The 17,615-nt window shown below is 40.4% G+C and overlaps 1 protein-coding gene across 1 annotated transcript in view; it reads left to right on the top strand.

The window, feature by feature from the left end:
* XPR1 (xenotropic and polytropic retrovirus receptor 1) overlaps positions 1 to 17,615 on the top strand; it is a 214,127-nt gene that overhangs the window by 104,627 nt on the left and 91,885 nt on the right. The window contains exon 3 of the mRNA XM_062192940.1: positions 4,074 to 4,175. Within this exon, the coding sequence (XP_062048924.1) occupies positions 4,074 to 4,175 (102 nt within the window). The remainder of the gene's footprint in view (positions 1 to 4,073; positions 4,176 to 17,615) is intronic.

The raw sequence follows: 17,615 nt of genomic DNA, 5'->3' as shown, positions 1-17,615 counted from the left end.
TTATAAAATAAACTGAAATTATGTGATTGTAAAAATTAAAAGAAAGGGTAAGAAAGGAAGGAGGAGGAAGGGTAGGAATGTGGGCTGCAGGGAGGCTAGGGTGGGAAATATCCCTGTGCTCCTAAATCTGTATATATGAAATACATGAAATGTGTTCACCTTATGTAAATTAAAAGAATCTTTTAGTATTGATTTGTAAGATTTTTCAAAAATGTACTTCGCATGTAAATCTCTCTTTTTTTTTTGTTAAAGATTTATTTATTTGTTTGAAAGAGTTCCAGTGTTGAGGAAGATAGAGTGAACGAGTGAGCATTTGGACCATCTTCACTTTTCATTTAAATGTTACATATATGTTGGCTGGCACCGCGGCTCACTAGGCTAATCCTCCTGCTGTGGCGCTGGCACACCGGGTTCTAGTCCTGGTCGGGGTGCCGGATTCTGTCCTGGTTGCTCCTCTTCCAGGCCAGCTCTCTGCTGTGGCCCGGGAAGGCAGTGGAGGATGGCCCAAGTGCTTAGGCCCTGCACCCACATGGGAGACCAGGAGAAGCACCTGGCTCCTGGCTTTGGATCAGCGCTGTGCGCTGGCCGCAGCGGCCATTGGGAGTTGAACCAACGGTAAAGGAAGACCTTTCTCCTTGTCTTTCTCTCTGTCCACTCTGCCTGTCCAAAAAAAAAAAAAAAGTTACATATATGTATTTTCCCTATCTTCTGCTTCTCTTTTTGACTTTGCTTATTGTATCTTATGGAATGGAGATTTTTCATTTTGTGAAAATGTAAATCATTATCTTAATGGGACGAGTGTTCTCTATAGCATTTAAGAATGGGTTCCCCGTGTAGAGTTATTTATATTTTTGGTACTTTATAATATTTCTTTAACTCCATTTTAGAATAAATGATGATCAGTTGACCCCTCCCTTTGTGTTGTGCAGTCCATTCCTTTCTTCACTGGTTGAAAGCCTCTTTGTTCTAGTCTGAACTTCCATAAATAATATGAGCAAATCTATGAGTATCTCTGGACTGTATTCTGTTCATTTTATTGTGGTTTTCTAATTCTACCAGTTGTGAGTTTCTGCTTGTAGCAATTTTTCATGTCTTGAAATCTGAGAGGACAAGAACGTTGTCCTTCAGCTAGTTTCTTTTGCACAGCTATTTGCTGTTTTTATTTATGGCTTTTCCCCTCTTTCTCTGTGTGAGCTATTATTTCTTAGTATTGCTCTAACCTTACTCTGTCCTCTTCGGATTGTTGCTGTTAAGTTACATGTGAACTAGGAAGCTAGCGAATAGGCTGCTGGTATTCTAGATAAGCCAGTCCCTAAACCGAGCAAATGATGAATTCACAAGAGAGTGTTCATGGCGGAATGTTCATGCCTTGATACCTAAGATTTATTACGTGTTTCAGTATCTCAGAGGCCTGAAGTTTTTATCTTTCTAAGTTTTTGGCAATATTTTATATAGTCAGTGTTGCTGAATGTGTAGTGTCTATATAGACATTCATGTATACTAAAAATTATTTTAAGGGCAGAAACTATATTTAAATCACTTTATGGAACAACTTCATTTCTATCACTTTATCTTAATGAAAGTTGTCTGTAATAGGAAAGCAAAGAAAATATGACCAAGTCCGCGCATTGCTTTGGAATTTTCTTTATTAAGAATATAGAATAAAATAAAAATATAAAAAGTAGATAGTTAAGGAGAATAAGCTTATTTTAAATCGGCTGTAGGTAGATTTTGTTATGAGAGCAACATCTGTTACCATAGAGTTTGCTTTAGTGCATGATCAGCTGTTAAAAAAAAAGGCTGGGACCTATTTTGTGCTTTTTAAAAGTAATTATTAGTAGCTTTGAGCAGCTACAGCCTTTATTGTAACCTTACATGAGGAACTTAAAGTGGCCTTCTCTATTTTACTGTAAAATTAATAGAATATCCTGCATCTTGTGCTCAGGTAGAAAGCATGTAAGATAGAGAAGTAGGTATTTATAAAAATAAATTTTGTACAGTTTTTTGTTACATTTGTGTTAATTAAGTAAAATGAAGATGTGACATGCATGCTTTTTAGAACTTTAAGATTTTGTCTTTCTTTAAAATATCGCTGGTACTATGAATATGTAAATGTTGATTGCATATTATTTAGGGAAATACTATTTTCCTTTTCCTAAGGTGGATTATATAAGGGCTTCATGGATTGCACTAAGATTTGGCATATCTGGGGACAGAAAGGAACCTATACATTTCTATACATTTCAAGCTTAGAGTGACACAGAGAACGAGAAGTGGAATAGTTGTCTATTATCGTTAGCATCTAGAGAGTTTATCCAAATCTCACTTGAGCAAGAAACATACCACTTTGGTCTGGAATTTCTGTCTAGACTGGGATTTCTGTCTGGACTGAGATTCAGTAAAGTGGTATATTATATGTCAGCACCCACAAATAGATCCAGCCTACAGAACTATATATTGATTGGCTCATATCATGTTTTTAAAATACCCAGATTTAAGGCTTCTTCTAAAAAACTGGATGATTTGACAGGTGTAGCCCCATATCACTCCATTGGTAGTAACTAGACAAATAATGCTTCTGATTTGCCAGCATCCATACCACTCTCTACCCTGATGTTTTATCAGTTGCCATTTATCACTACACATATGTAGTTATCAACTTGAAAAACTCATTTATGTTACCTTCCCAGTTTCTGAAAGTTTGGAACGTTTAATTTACAGTCATCAGTAGACACTGCTTTCTTTGTGTCTGCTGTAGCTAAAGTACAAATAAGTAGGTAACAGTCTAACATAGGACAAAATAAATTCTTTTTTTTCTGTAAACACACTGTATATTCATGTCTTTATAGTTTGCTCTTGCAGACTCCTTCCTGGTTACCACATGGCTAGAAGGGCCCCAAATACTGCATCCTCCATAGGCTCCCAGGTGTGTTAGCAGGAAGCTGCATCAGAAGTGGAGCAGCCAGAGTTTGAACTTGCACTCCAACTGCTGCACAACACTGACCCCATATTTTTTTTTCTTGCTTTTAACAGTTAGTCTACTCCCTTGCTGAGTGATTCGTGCTCAGCTCCGCCCCCAGCACCTGGGCTTTTCCTTGATTACCACTGTCTGTAGTGTTTTTATTCTTTCCACGTTTTAGAAAAATTTCTTTGACATTTAGATCTGTTATAGTAAGAGATTTAGGGTCAAATTCAATTAAAGAAAGGTTGTGTTCTGTGAAGTGGCATTTGATTAACCGTTTCTTAATGGGTCACAGTTTGTTTTTTTAGAAAAAAAATATATATAGTTGTCATCTTGAAGACTAAGAACTGAGTAACTTTAATACTTATTTATTTAATTTATTTGAAACACACAAAGAGGGAGAATAGCGATCTTCCCTCATTGGTCATTGGTTCACTCCCCAAATGCCTGCAACAGCTGAGGCTGGGCCAGCCAAAGCCTAGAACCCAGAATTCAGTCTGAATCTCTACGTTGGTGGCAGGGGCCCAAGTCCTTGGGCTATCCCCTGCTTCCTCCTAGGGTGCACATTAATTTTTTTTTTTTTTTTTTGGCAGGCAGAGTGGACAATGAGAGAGAGAGAGAGACAGAGAGAAAGGTCTTCCTTTGCCGTTGGTTCACCCTCCAATGGCTGCCGCGGCCGGTGCACCGCGCTGATCTGAAGCCAGGAGCCAGGTGCTTCCTCCTGGTCTCCCATGTGGGTGCAGGGCCGAAGCACTTGGGCCATCCTCCACGGCACTCCCGGGCCATAGCAGAGAGCTGGCCTGGAAGAGGAGCAACCGGGACAGAATCCGGTGCCCCGACCAGGGCTAGAACCCGGTGTGCCGGCACCGCCTAGGTGGAGGATTAGCCTATTGAGCCACGGTGCCGGCTGAGGGTACACATTATTAAAAGAAAACTCAAATCGGAAGCAGAGCCAGGACTCAAATCCAAGCACTCTGATGGTTGTGGGCATCCAAGGGCATTTTAATGCACTGTGCCGCAATGTCCACTTCAGTAACTAATTTTTATTCCCTTAATTTTTTCAATCTGCCTTTGGACATTAAATTTAAATATTGTTTTCCTTGCTTTTTAGTTACAGATGAGGACACGGTAAAGAGGTATTTTGCCAAGTTTGAAGAAAAGTTTTTCCAAACCTGTGAAAAGGAACTTGCCAAAATCAACACATTTTATTCAGGTAAGTGGTCATAAGAAGTGATTCCTACTGCTAGGGAAGGAGAAGTTATTCCGTGTGACTGTTTAAACTTCTGCTCAGCATTTTCAGGTTGAAGCTTCCTTTCCTAGCCCTGCTGCTCTTAAGGGCTGTTTTGTCAGGGGAGCACATACGGCACCTAAAGGGCCAGATACCTGATTTTGTCACTGCTCTAGTGCTGAGTTACTGAGGTTCAGGGTGTCGATGACATGATCCTGATACCTTTCAGTTGCCAGGAATGCTCGTTTCTGTCTCTAGAGCACTGTTCTGTAGAGAGAACTACAGGAGGCCACTGGAGTCTGCGAAGAAAATATCAGAACTTCTGCTGTTTTGTCTAGCTTTTTTAAAAAAAAATTTTTTTTTAAGATTTATTTATTTATTTGAAAGTCAGTTACAGAGAGAGAGAGAGAGAGAGAGAGAGAAAGAGGTCTTAGATCCGGTGGTTCACTCCTCAGTTGGTCGCAACAGCCAGAGCTGCACCAATCCAAAGCTAGGAGCCAGGAACTTATTTCAGGTCTCACACAGGTGCAGGGGCCCAAGGACTTGGACCATCTTCTACTGCTTTCCCAGGCCATAGCAGAGAGCTGGATTGGAAGTGGAGCAGCCGGGACTAGAACCAGTGCCCATATGGGATGCTGGCATTGTAGGTGGTGGCTTTTTACCTGCTATGCCACAGCACCAGCCCCAAGATTTACTTATTTATTTGAAGGCAGAGTTACAGAGAAGCAGAAGTAGAGAAAGAGAGAGAGGTCTTCCATCTGCTGGTAAACTCCCCAAATGGCCGCAATGGCCGGAGCTGCGCCGATCCAAAGCCAGGAGTCAGGAGCTTCTTCTGGGTCTCCCACGAGGGTGCAGGGGCCCAAGGACTTGGGCCATCCTTTACTGCTTTCCCAGGCCATAGCAGAGAGCTGGATTGGACGTCGAGTGAACTGGTGCCCATGTGGGATGCTGGCACTACAGGTGGCAGCTTTACCTGCTGTGCCACAGCGCCGGCCCCATGTCTAGCTCTTTTAAAATGTTTCTTTTTCTTTCTTTTTTTTTAAAGTCATACATAATATAATAAATTACTAAAACAGTGCCCTCTTATGGAAAATGTTGTGAACTGTGATCTAGAGTACTGCATTTGGCCTCCTGTATTCAATGACACCTAGCTGATGATCAGAGTTTCATGACTATAGAATCAGAACAAAGTGAGTTAGATTCAGGGAAACATTTCATCTGACTCTGGAAACCCCTTCCACTATCCTTATTATGCTGTTGAATTTACAACCTAGTACCTAGAGTACTTATTGGATGTAATATATCTATTTTGTAGTGTAATGGGTACAAAAAATTCATAATTTTATTTAATAGCAAAAATGAAATATTATTTTTCTTGTATTTAATATGCATATATTCCACTTACTAACATGCTAGTAAGTCAGCAGAGAATTTAATTTTCTTTTGTATCAACCATGATTGTAAAGAATATACCCTCATCTCTTGACAAGGACTTGGAAATGGCATACTCTTAGTAATGTAGTCATAACCAAATACTAGAATGAGTTAGTCTAAGGATGAAAATTGTATTACTTTGCTAGTTTTTTTTCCAAAGGATGATTGTTTTCCCTAGCTTTCTACAACTTCTGGAAGCTGCTCATTAAGGTGTTCTTTCTTTGGGGTGTGGTGGAAGATGGGAGGTGGGAGATGCAGAGTGGTAAAAGAGTAAAAAGAAACTGCCAGGAAACTAACAGATGCTGAATCCAGCATTTTCTTAGCAACTATGAATCTTCCCAATCAGTATTTCAGCATATTTCTACAAATGTGGGTCATCTTCTAAGCCTCCAGTAGTCTACAGAGCGTCTGTCCTCTGCCACTTGTGCTGGTGCTTCTCCTAACCTGGCTGCTCACTGAGAACTCACACTCTGGCTCCAGTCTAAATCTCTGTCTTCGTTTTTATATAACCCTTGACTTCATTGTCTGTGTGGACAGTCTGTTTCAGTTTCATTTCCTCTCTACTTTTGCCACGTACTTGCTCCCCTCTAAAATAATAGACCCTGGTGTTGACGTTAAGCTTTTTACTGTCCTCCATGTTCATGTCTGTTTTCCCGTCTCACAGAGCTCAGTTTCCTTAACTCTTTCCTTTGATTCCGGTGGATGGTGTCCCTCCAGAGTTAATTTCTTCTCATCAGTCATTTTAACCATTCTATCTCCTGTGCTTTTAATCCCTTTTCCTTCATTGCCTTATCTAGAAATTGCCAAGCAAACTCCCACCATTCTAGACTTTACCTTTTTTATGCCTACCCCCAGGACTCCTTAGGACAATAGCAGAACAGATTGAACCATGATAAGTTTCATTAGTGTACTCTTCTTTTTTTTAAGTTTTATTTATTTATTTAAAAGTCAGAGTTACACAGAGAGAGGAGAGGCAGAGAGAGAGCGAGCGGGAGAGAGAGATCTTCCATCGATGGTTCACTCTCTAGTTGGCCACAACGGCCAGAGCTGTGCTGATCACAAGCCAGGAGCCTCCTCTGGGTCTCCCACGTGGGTGCAGGGGACCAAAGACTTGGGCCATTGTCACTGCTTTCCCAGGCCACAGCAGAGAGCTGGATCAGAAGAGGAGCAGCCCGGTCTCGAACCCGTGCCCATATGGATGCTGGTGCTTCAGGCCAGAGCGTTAACCCGCCACAGCACCAGCCCTTCATTGGTGTATTCTTAACTGTGTCCTCAGAGCTATCTGTTCATCCTAATGAGTGTCCTTTTCTATGCTCCAAAGTGCTTCCTCTACATATTGTGTACCATCCTGAATTCTCCGGCCTGCTGTCTTCAGCATGGTCATTATATCTACTACTTTACAAATAAAAGCCATCAACTCCTGTTTTTTGTTGTTGTTGTTGTTGTTTTTGTTTTTTGTTTTTTGGACAAGCAGAGTTAGAGAGACAGAGAGAAAGGTCTTCTTTCCGTTGGTTCACCCCCCAATGGCCGCTACGGCCGGCGCACAGTGCTGATCTGAAGCCAGGAGCCAGGTGCTTCCTCCTGGTCTCCCATGTGGGTGCAGGGCCCAAGCACTTGGGCCATCTTCTACTGCTTTCCCAGGCCATAGCAGAGAGCTGGCCTGGAAGAGAAGCAACCGGGACAGAACTGTTGCCCCAACTGGGACTAGAACCCGGGCTGCCGGCGCCGCAGGCAGAGGATTAGCCTAGGTAGCCACGGTGCTGGCAACTCCTGTTTTTTTTTTTTTTTTTTTTTTTTAAGATTTATTGATTTGAAAGTAAGAGTTACACAGAGACAGAGGAGAGGAAGAGGTCTTCCATCCACAGGTTCACTCTACAATTGGCTGCAACGGGTGGACCTGTGCCGATCGGAAGCCAGGAACCAGGAGCTTCTTCCCAGTCTCCCACATGGGTGCCGGGAATGAAAGACTTGGGTCATCTTCCACTGCTTTCCCAGGCCATAGCAGAGAGCTGGATTGGAAGTGGAGTAGCCGGGTTTCGAACCGGCGCCCATGTGGTATGCCCACACTGCAGGCGGCGGCTTTACCCGCTGTGCCTCAGCATGGGCCCCCATCAACTCCTGTTGATGAGCATACAATGCCTTGCAGATCTCTGCTGCCCCTTTCCTGCCTACCTATAGACATTCTCAAACTTATTTCCATGCAGTCTTTGTACAAAAGAAATCCTACTTCATTCCCTGACAGATCTTTACATTACTCACTGAGTCTACAAGACCTGGCTCAAGTAATAGTTTTCACTAAGAATTACTGAATGAGTGTATTTAACTTCCCTTTTCACTTGTTCAGTTTCCTTAGCAAATTATTCCCTTCAAGCAAGGGAGAACATAATATATTTGTCTTTCTGTGAATGGCTTATTTCACACAACATGATGTCCTCTCGATCTATCCATTTTGCTACAGATGACAGGATTTCTTTTTTTTTTTATGGCTGAATAACATTCCATTGTGTGTATATATATACCATATTTTCTTTTTGTTTATCCAATGATGGACACCTTGGTTGATTTCCGTATTTTGGCTATTTTGAAAAGTGCTATTAAATTTTGGCTAATTTGGCTATTTGGAATAAACTTGGTGGAATGGATATGTCTTCGATTCCATGTCTTTTGGATATATACCTAGTAGTGGGATTGCTGGATCATATGGTAGCTTTACTTCTAGTTTTTAAAGAAATTTTCATACTATTTTCCATCATAGCCTGTACTAATTTACATTGCCACCAACAGTGTATGTGAGTTCCCATTTCTCCACATCCTCTCCAGCATTTGTCACTCTGTGTCTGCTTTCTAGTAACCATTTTAACGGGCTCTAGTAGTATCTCATTGTGGTTTTGATTTGCAGTTACCTGATAGCTGGTGATAGTGAGCAATTTAAATATATTTGTTGTCTGTTTATATTTCTTTTTTTGAGAACTGTCTATTCAGGTCCTTTTCCCATTTATTAACTGGAATTTTAAATGATTATTCTGGATATTAATACTTCGTCAGACAAGGGACTTGCACCTGTTTTCTCTGTTGTACAGGAACTGCTGAGTTTGACACAATCCCTTTTGTATAATTGTGCTGTGGTTTTCTGTGCTTTTTGGGTCTTATCCAAAAAATTATTGTCTGCACCAGTGTCTTGAAGTGTTTTTCCCATGTTTTCGTGTAGCAGTTTCACAGTTTTAGGTCTTAATGTAGGTTCTTGATTCATCTTGAGTTGATTCTTGTATATGATGAGGTAGGGGTCTAATTTTATTCTTCTACAGATGTATACCCAGTTTTGCTATTTCTTAAAAAGACTTTCTTTTCTTCAACCTATGTTCTTGGCACCTTTGTCAAAACTCAGTTGGTTGTATCTACATGGATGAATTTCTGAGTTCCCTAATGGCTTCCATTGATTATGTGTTGGTCTTTATGCCAGTACCATACTGTTTTAATTACTGTACCTTTGTTGTATGTTTTGAAATCAGGTATTCTGATGCATCTTCCCCACCTTCAGGATTACTTGGTCAATTCTTGAGCATTTTGTGGTTATGAGTATTTTTCTTTTTGCTGTGATGTTTTTTGGAAGGATCTTTAAGCCCAACTCTAAATGGATGATTTACATCATGAAGAATGGATAGGATGGATAGTATCTCCTTGGTTTCAAAGAAAAATAAATACTAGTCAGCAGTAGATACTTATATATACTGTTAATATTTTTGAGGTACACTAAAATCTATACTATGAATTAGTACATGTATATGAGGGTACTTCAAAAAATTCATGGAAAATGGAATAAAAATGCAAGTTTATTTTGTTGCAAAAATTTTGAAATCCATTTCTGTAAGGCTATAAAGGAAATGTATAGAAAATACATATTTTTAAAAACTGCATGCATTTCAATTTCTGAGTATGTTTGAGTATGTATGTGTGAATATACAAATATATTTAAATAATATAACTTTTTTCACAAGACAGCATTTATTCTTACACTACTTGTAGTATATTCCTGTTTTCTATTTATTTTATTTTATTTTATTTTATTTTTATTTGACAGGTAGATTTCTAGACAGTGAGAGAGAGAGAGACAGAGAGGAAGGTCTTCCTTCTGTTGGTTCACTCCCCAAATAGCCGCTATGGCCAGTGCTGCGCCAATCTGAAGCCAGGAGCCAGGTGCTTCCTCCTGGTCTCCCATGCGGGTGCAGGGCCCAAGCACTTGGGCCATCCTCCACTGCCTTCCCGGGCCACAGCAGAGAGCTGGACTGGAAGAGGGGCAACCAGGACAGAATCTGGTGCCCATATGGGATGCCGGTGCTGCAGGCGGAGGATAAACCAAGTGAGCCACGGCGCTGGCCCTCTATTTCTTTCTGATTTTTAAAAAATACTGATTATGGTTCACTAATTGGTTTTAAAGTCCTGTATTTGGTTCTAACCCTCAGAATAAAAAAAAAAAAAGTTTTATTAGACTAGCTCACCTCTCAAAAATAATTTCAGCCTGGCATTTGTTACAAATGTGGGTGCTCTGTCTTAAAGACTGCTCTGTGTGTTGGCAGGACTGTTAGGACGTGTCTCTTGATGTCGTCATAGAGTAGGTACAGATTGAGAGTCTTCAGACTGCTTTTTGCGAGGTCAGGAAGTGATGAGTAAACATGAAGACATGATTGACAAAAATAGAATCTGGCGCTTGTCTTAGACAGGATCGTTTTTCTCCTTATTTAGCTGCAGATTGTCTTGTAGACTGCGATCCTCAGATACTAGGTCACATGGAAAACTATAAATAATACAGAGGTGAGTTCAGCTTATCAACTCACCTCACCTCTACCTACTTACATCTCACAAATTATTGAGTAGTTAAACATGGTCAACTTGTAAGATAAACTACTGACTAGAACCTGTAAATACTTGAAATAAATTGCTGTAGTATTTTGTGTCTATTTCTAATCACACCAAAAACTCTGCAATGAAAATACTATTATCTACAATTTACATTTGAATTTTTGAGCATTTTTTCTTAGAAGTGTACCTTTTAACATTCCCCATCCTCCATGCTTTCTTTTTACCATCCTTTTTTTTTTTTGGACAGGCAGAGTGGATAGTGAGAGAGAGAGACAGAGAGAAAGGTCTTCCTTTGCCGTTGGTTCACCCTCCAATGGCCGCTGTGGCCAGCTCATCGCGCTGATCTGAAGCCAGGAGCCAGGTGCTTCTCCTGGTCTCCCATGCAGGTGCAGGGCCCAAGGACTTGGGCCATCCTCTACTGCCTTCCCGGGCCATAGCAGAGAGCTGGCCTGGAAGAGGGGCAACCAGGATAGAATCTGGCGCCCCAACCGGGACTAGAACCCGGTGTGCCGGCACCGCAAGGCGGAGAATTAGCCTGTTAAGCCACGGCGCCGGCCTACCATCCTTTTAACTTTATTTTATTTTTTGACTTTAATTTTAATTTCTAATTCATTTTAACAGATTCAATGTGATTTGTAGATACAGTTCTAAGAACATAATGATATTCCCTTCCTCTTTTCTGCTCTCTCCCTCCCACCCTCCTTCCTTCTTCCTTTCTCTCTTTTTTTAAGTCTTTGAGATAACATATTTTAAATTGGTATTACAGTAAAAAGGCTTGATACTTCACTGAATAATGGATTTAGCAAGTAAAAAGCAAAAAGACCCTAGTTTAGTGAGAATACAGACAACAGGTATGAACAATAATTGCATGGGAAAATGACCATTTCACCAGTATATAGTAAATTTCAAAGTAATCCCAGATCACTAAAACTGTAGTAGTGTAACATTCTTAACCATTGGTTTGACAAAGATAAAAAACAAAGTTTTACAAAACTATGTTTGCTGCAGTACTGGTACACATAAGCATTTCTTCCTTTCTTTCTTTTTTTTTTTTCATTTCAGCTCCCACATATGAGGGAGAACATGTGATATTTGTCTTTCTGGGTCTGACTTATTTCATTCAACATGATGTCCTCTAGTTGCATGCATTTTGCTGCACATGATAGAATTTCCTTGTTTCTTATAGCTGAATAACATTCCCTTGTGTATATATGCCACATTTTCTTTATCCATTCATCTGATGATGAACATCTTCCGAGTTGTGGCTGTTGTGGACAGTGCTGCTGTAAACGTGGTGGTGCAGGTATCTCTTTGATTCATTGTGTTCAAGTCTTTGGGTATATACTCAGTAGTAGGATTGCTGGATCATATGACGAGTCTGTTTCTAGTTTTTAAAGAAATCTCCACACTGTTTTCCACTTCGCATTTCCACCAACAGTGTAAAGTGTTCCCCTTTTCCACATCCTCATCAGCATTTGTTACTCTCCGCGGTTTGGATTTTAGCTGTTCTGACAGGCTAGATGATACTGATGAGCAGATTGATTTTGAGCCCTCTAGGATTCTACATGTTAGCAGGCAGAAGCTGTTTTAGTATTCAGAAAAGTTGAATCCAGCTATTTTATTGCTTTCTTTTTTATTATATATTTTTGTATAGCAAGAAATTGACAATTATTTAGATTTATGGATAAAAATCTTTGAGTATCTGAAGACCATGGAGAGAGGAAGTTTGAAAACGGGAGACCCTTTGTGGTAGAAACATTGCTAATACCTGTTATAGAGCCGGCGCCGCAGCTCACTAGGCTAATCCTCCACCTGCGGCGCCGGCACCCCGGGTTCTAGTCCCGGTCGGGGTGCTGGATTCTGTCCTGGTTGCCCCTCTTCCAGTCCAGCTCTCTGCTGTGGCCTGGGAAGGCAGTGGAAGATGGTCCAAGTGCTTGGGCCCTGCATCCGCATGGGAGACCAGGAGAAGCACCTGACTCCTGCCTTCAGATCAGCGTGGTGTGCTGGCCGCAGCACGCCGGCCGCAGCAGCCATTGGAGGGTGAACCAACAGAAAAGGAAGACCTTTCTCTCTGTCTCCCTCTCCCTCACTGCCCACTCTGCCTATGGGGAAAATTTTTTTTTTTTTTTTGTTGTAGAAGAGTACTAGGTCTCTAGTATTTGGGACTTAAAATTTCAAGTGGTAAGAATTCCAAATAAAAACAGTATAACAAATGGATGTAAACTAACAAAATTACCTTGAGTCATCTATGATGGGTTGATGTTCTTTTTCATGTTTTTTTGATTGTTTTATTTATTTTCACTACTTGGAAGGCAGAGTTACAGAGATAAGAAAGAGAAAGAGAAAAGAGAGAGTGAGCAAGCAAGCGAATGAGCTTCCATCTGCTGGTTCATTCCTCAAATGCCTACAATAGCCAGGATGGGGTCAGGCCAAAACCAGGAGTCAGGAACTCCATATGGGTCTTCCATTTAGGTGATGGGGCCCAAGCACCTGAGCTCTTATCTGCTGCCTCCCAGGATGCATTAGCAGGCAAGATCAGAAGTGGAAGAGCCAGGACTCAAATCATACTCTGATGTGGAATGTGGGCATTGCAAGCTGAAGCTTAAACCATTGTGCACCGAAACACCCAACTCTGGGTCAACGTTCTTATAAACTTACTTTGTATTCCAAATAACACTGAAACATGAATGACCAGAAAGATCTTTTACCTGTTTGTTTGTTTAACAAACATGTTTTGAGCATGCTGCAAATTCTGTTCAATTTATGATGGGTGTTATTTCCCCATAAACCCATCATAAGTTGAAAATATAATTAAGTCATAGCCTGGTCTTACCCACCTTGAATGTGCACAGAGCACTTACTTTATCCTACAGTTGGGCAAAATCATTTGTTACGAAGTTTATTTAATAATCAAGTGTTGAATGTCTGATAGCATTTTGGGATAGAAATGTTCAGTAAATTATGACAACACTAGGCATTGTTTAACTTTGTGTTGGTGTGCCAAACTGGGAGCTGTTGTTCCCTGCCAACATCAAGTATTACAAGAGAGAGTATTGTACTATATTTCACTAGCCCAGGAAAACATCAAAATTGAAAAAAGATGGGGCTGGCATTGTGGCATAGTAGGTTAACCCTCTGCCTGTGGCACCAGCATCCCATATGGGTGCCAGTTTGAGTCCTGGTTGTCCACTTCTGGTACAGCTTCCTGCTAACCAGCCTGGGAAAGCAGTAGAAGATGGCCCAAGTACTTGGAAGAAGCTTTGGGCTCCTGGCTTTGGTCTGGCCCAGCCTCGGCCATTGGGGGAGTGGTATTGGAGGAGTGAATCAGTGGATGGAAGATCTCTCTCTTCTTCTGTCTCTCCACCTCTCAATGTAACTCTGCCTCTCAATTAAATAAACAGTTATTCTACTGTATGCATATCACTTTAGCACATTGTAAAATTAAAAAATCATAAGTCAAACCATCATAAGTTGGGGAGTGCTTTACATGCAAGCTCTTTGTGAGACAAAGATGAAGGTGATACTCTATACAAAAATTTGTAAGAAGATGTTAATAACAGCATTATTTATATACTTAATAATTGGAAGCAAAATATCAGATATCCACCAGCTGATGAATATTTAAACAAAATATGTATATCTATATGATGAAATATTATTTAGCAAATAAGAACAAATAGCATACTTATGTTATGCTATAAGTTGGATAAACCTCAAAATCATTTTGCTAAGTTAAAGCAGCCAGACACAAAAGACTACATAGTGTATGTTTCCTATATATGAAATGTTCAAAAAAGGCCAAATCTATAGAGATAAGAAAATTATCAGTGTTTGCCTTGGGTAGGGAGGTGGAAGGAAGTGGCACAATGGAAGTATTTGGGGTGATGGAAATGTTTTAAAATTGAATTTTGGTGATGATCGCACAACTCAATAAATTTATCAAAAATCAGTGAGTTGTATATTTACAGTCAACAAATTCTGTTTTATAAATTATAATTCAAAGAGTATGTTAATATAATTTTTTATAAAAAACACAAAATTTACAAAACCATTGCATTCAGAGGTCAAAGTTTAAGCAAACATATAAACAAAAAGTTCAAGTCTAAGTTGTGCTCCTGATTCCAGCTTCCTGCTGATGTTCTTGGGAGGCAGCAGTTATGGCTCAAGCCATGGATCCCTGCCACCCATGTGGAGACCTGGATTGAATTCCTAGCTCCTGGCTTCATCCTGCCTCTACTCCAGCCATTGAGGGTATTTAGAGAGTGAACCATCATGGGAAGTAGGCTCTCTGTCTCTGGCTCTGTCTCTTTCTCCCTCTTAAATAAATAAACAAATAAATAAAATTCTGGCAGACAAGAGTTGTTAGGAAAGAAGGACTTCATATAGATAGCATTGATTGAGATTAACCTTGCATAATGAATAAGGAGTTTGCCAGATGAAAAGTAATTTATATTTTGATTCATTGCTGGCACATAGCAAGTAACAAATCCTTCTTTCTTTTCACATCTTGGACTTCTTTTTTTTTTAAATTTATTTTATTATATTTGAAAGGAAGAGTTACTGGAAGGGAGGATGAGAGAGAAAGGGAGAGTGGGAGAGAATTAATGAATTTTCATCTGCTGGTTCATTCTCCAAATAGCCGGAACAGCTAGGGCTAGGCCATGCACACTAGGAGCCTGGAACTCCATCAGGGTCACCTACTTTGGTCGCAAGGGCCCAAACACTTGGCCATCTTCTGCTGCCCTCCCAGGCTTAATAGCAGGGAGCTGTATCAGAGGTGGAGTAACCAGTACTTGAATCAGCGCTCACATGGGATGCCAGATCCCAGGCAGCAGCTTTACTCACTGTGCAACAATGCCAGCCATTTGTTTCTTGGACTTATTCCTTTTCTTTTTCTCAAAGGTTTATTTTTATTTATTTGAAAGGCACAGTTAGAGAGAGCTTTCATCTTTTGGTTTACTCCCTAAATGGCCACAATGGCTGGGGCTGAGATAGACTGAAGCCAGGAGCCAGGAGCTTCTTCCAGGCCTCCCTTGTGGGTAGAGTGGCCCTCTGCTGTTTTCCTAGACACATTAGCAAGGAGCTGGATCGCAAGAGGAGCAGATGGAACTCCAGCCAGCACCCATGTGGGATGCGGTGTCCCGGACGATGCTTTACCCACTGTGCCACAATGCTAGCCCCTCTTGGACTTCTTTTCCTTTAAATATATGTCATGAGAAATACAAATGTATTGACAATTCTAACTGAGGAAAATAAATAATTAGCAATTCATGTATTAATCCTTCAAGAAGTTTGTCATTCACATACATTAGTATGATATTCTGGCTCTGTTAATTAATTAGAGTAATTTATGGTTGACTTTGGATAAGTTCTTGTAGTCTTTCATTATATATATTTGTGCATACTGTATATGCATTTTTTCAAATGGCTGCTAAATGGTTAGGACATAAATACTTTAGTTATTTGTATCTAACTACATAAAAAACAGAAGGATTAAGAGAATCTTTTGGCCTGAGAGCTTCATGAAAAAAATTACCAAGACACTAAGTGTACCATGAACCCAGAAAAAAGCTAGAAGTTTTATACTGTTTTTTTTTTTTTTTTTTTTAATTTTTGACAGGCAGATGGACAGTGAGAGAGCGAGACAGAGAGAAAGGTCTTCCTTTTGCCATTGGTTCACCCTCCAATGCCCGCCACGGCCAGTGTACTGTGGCCGGCGCACCGCGCTGATCCGAAGGCAGGAGCCAGGTGCTTCTCCTGGTCTCCCATGGGGTGCAGGGCCCAAGCACTTGGGCCATCCTCCACTGCCTTCCCGGGCCACAGCAGAGAGCTGGCCTGGAAGAGGGGCAACCGGGACAGAATCCGGCATCCCGACTGGGATTAGAACCCAGTGTGCCGGTGCCGCTAGGCGGAGGATTAGCCTGTTGAGCCACAGTGCTGGCATAGAAGTTTTATACTCTTTTTCATCATGAGGATGAGATGGACACATTTGCAATGGAAATGCTTAATTGTATGAAAAGAAATGAGATTTAAAAACATCTTAATTGCTGTTTCTTACAATATGAAAGACTATAAAGAAATTCCAACAGACTCTCACTTCAGTACACTGAAGTGCTGTATAAGACACGCAGAATAAACAGGCAAATTGTAAAAAGTATTTTTATGAATACTAAAGGCATAAAAGAAGGTACCAGAACCGTAAGCCACTCTGTTCAGAGTAGACAGATGAGTTAAATGGGTGAGCAGTCAGCATCGCTTTGTGTTTCATGTCTATAGGAGTAGCACTAACCCTTGAAGTTTTATCTCTTTTTTCAGCTTAACGTTTTACTTATTTTTAGATAACATTTTACATTTATGTTATAGTCAAACACTTAATGCTCCACTACATATTTTTAATGTACATTATAGTCTAAGGCTTAACGCTGCACTAGATAGTTCAGCAAACAAAAAGTAAAAAGGGCGTGGTGCGGCAGGAAAATAGACAAGGGCTGTAACGATGATCAGATGAAAAGACGTTCAACCTAACTCCCAGGAAGTAAGCGTTCAGATAGTCACAGCGTCATCCAAACTAGTGGTAACAGTACCTAACAGTTTGACAAATATTTAAAGCAAAGTTTGATGAAATACTGTATTTACTGCAAAACTGATACACAACAGCATTTCTTTTTTTGTTTCGCTTTCTTTTTAAAATTTTAGTTCCCAAATATAAAGTAGAATGTGGTATTTGTCTTTCTGTGTCTGACTTACTTCATTCAACATGATGTCCTCTATTTCCAGCCATTTTGTTGCAAATGATAGAATTTCATTCTTTTTTAATAGCTGAATAATATTCTATTGTACTTTTTCCTCTCCATTCATCTGATAATGGAAACCTTGATGGCTTTTATACTTTGTCTATTGTCAGTGATGCTATAATAAACATGGTGAAGCAGGTAATTTTGATACAATGAGTTCGTGTCTTTTGGGTGTTTGGCCAGTAGTGAGTTTGCTGAATCATGTGGAAGATCTATATCTAAGGGTTTTTTTTTTTTTTTTTTTTTTTTTTGGCCAGGCAGAGTTAGACAGTGAGAGAGAGAGAGACAGAGAGAAAGGTCTTCCTTCTGTTGGTTCACCCCCGAAATGGCCACTATGGCC

This window comes from Lepus europaeus, chromosome 5 (genome assembly GCF_033115175.1).
Source record: "Lepus europaeus isolate LE1 chromosome 5, mLepTim1.pri, whole genome shotgun sequence".
Classification (NCBI taxonomy): domain Eukaryota; kingdom Metazoa; phylum Chordata; class Mammalia; order Lagomorpha; family Leporidae; genus Lepus; species Lepus europaeus.
Note: the sequence above shows the minus strand (reverse complement) of the source record. Positions and strands in the feature narration are given on the sequence as shown.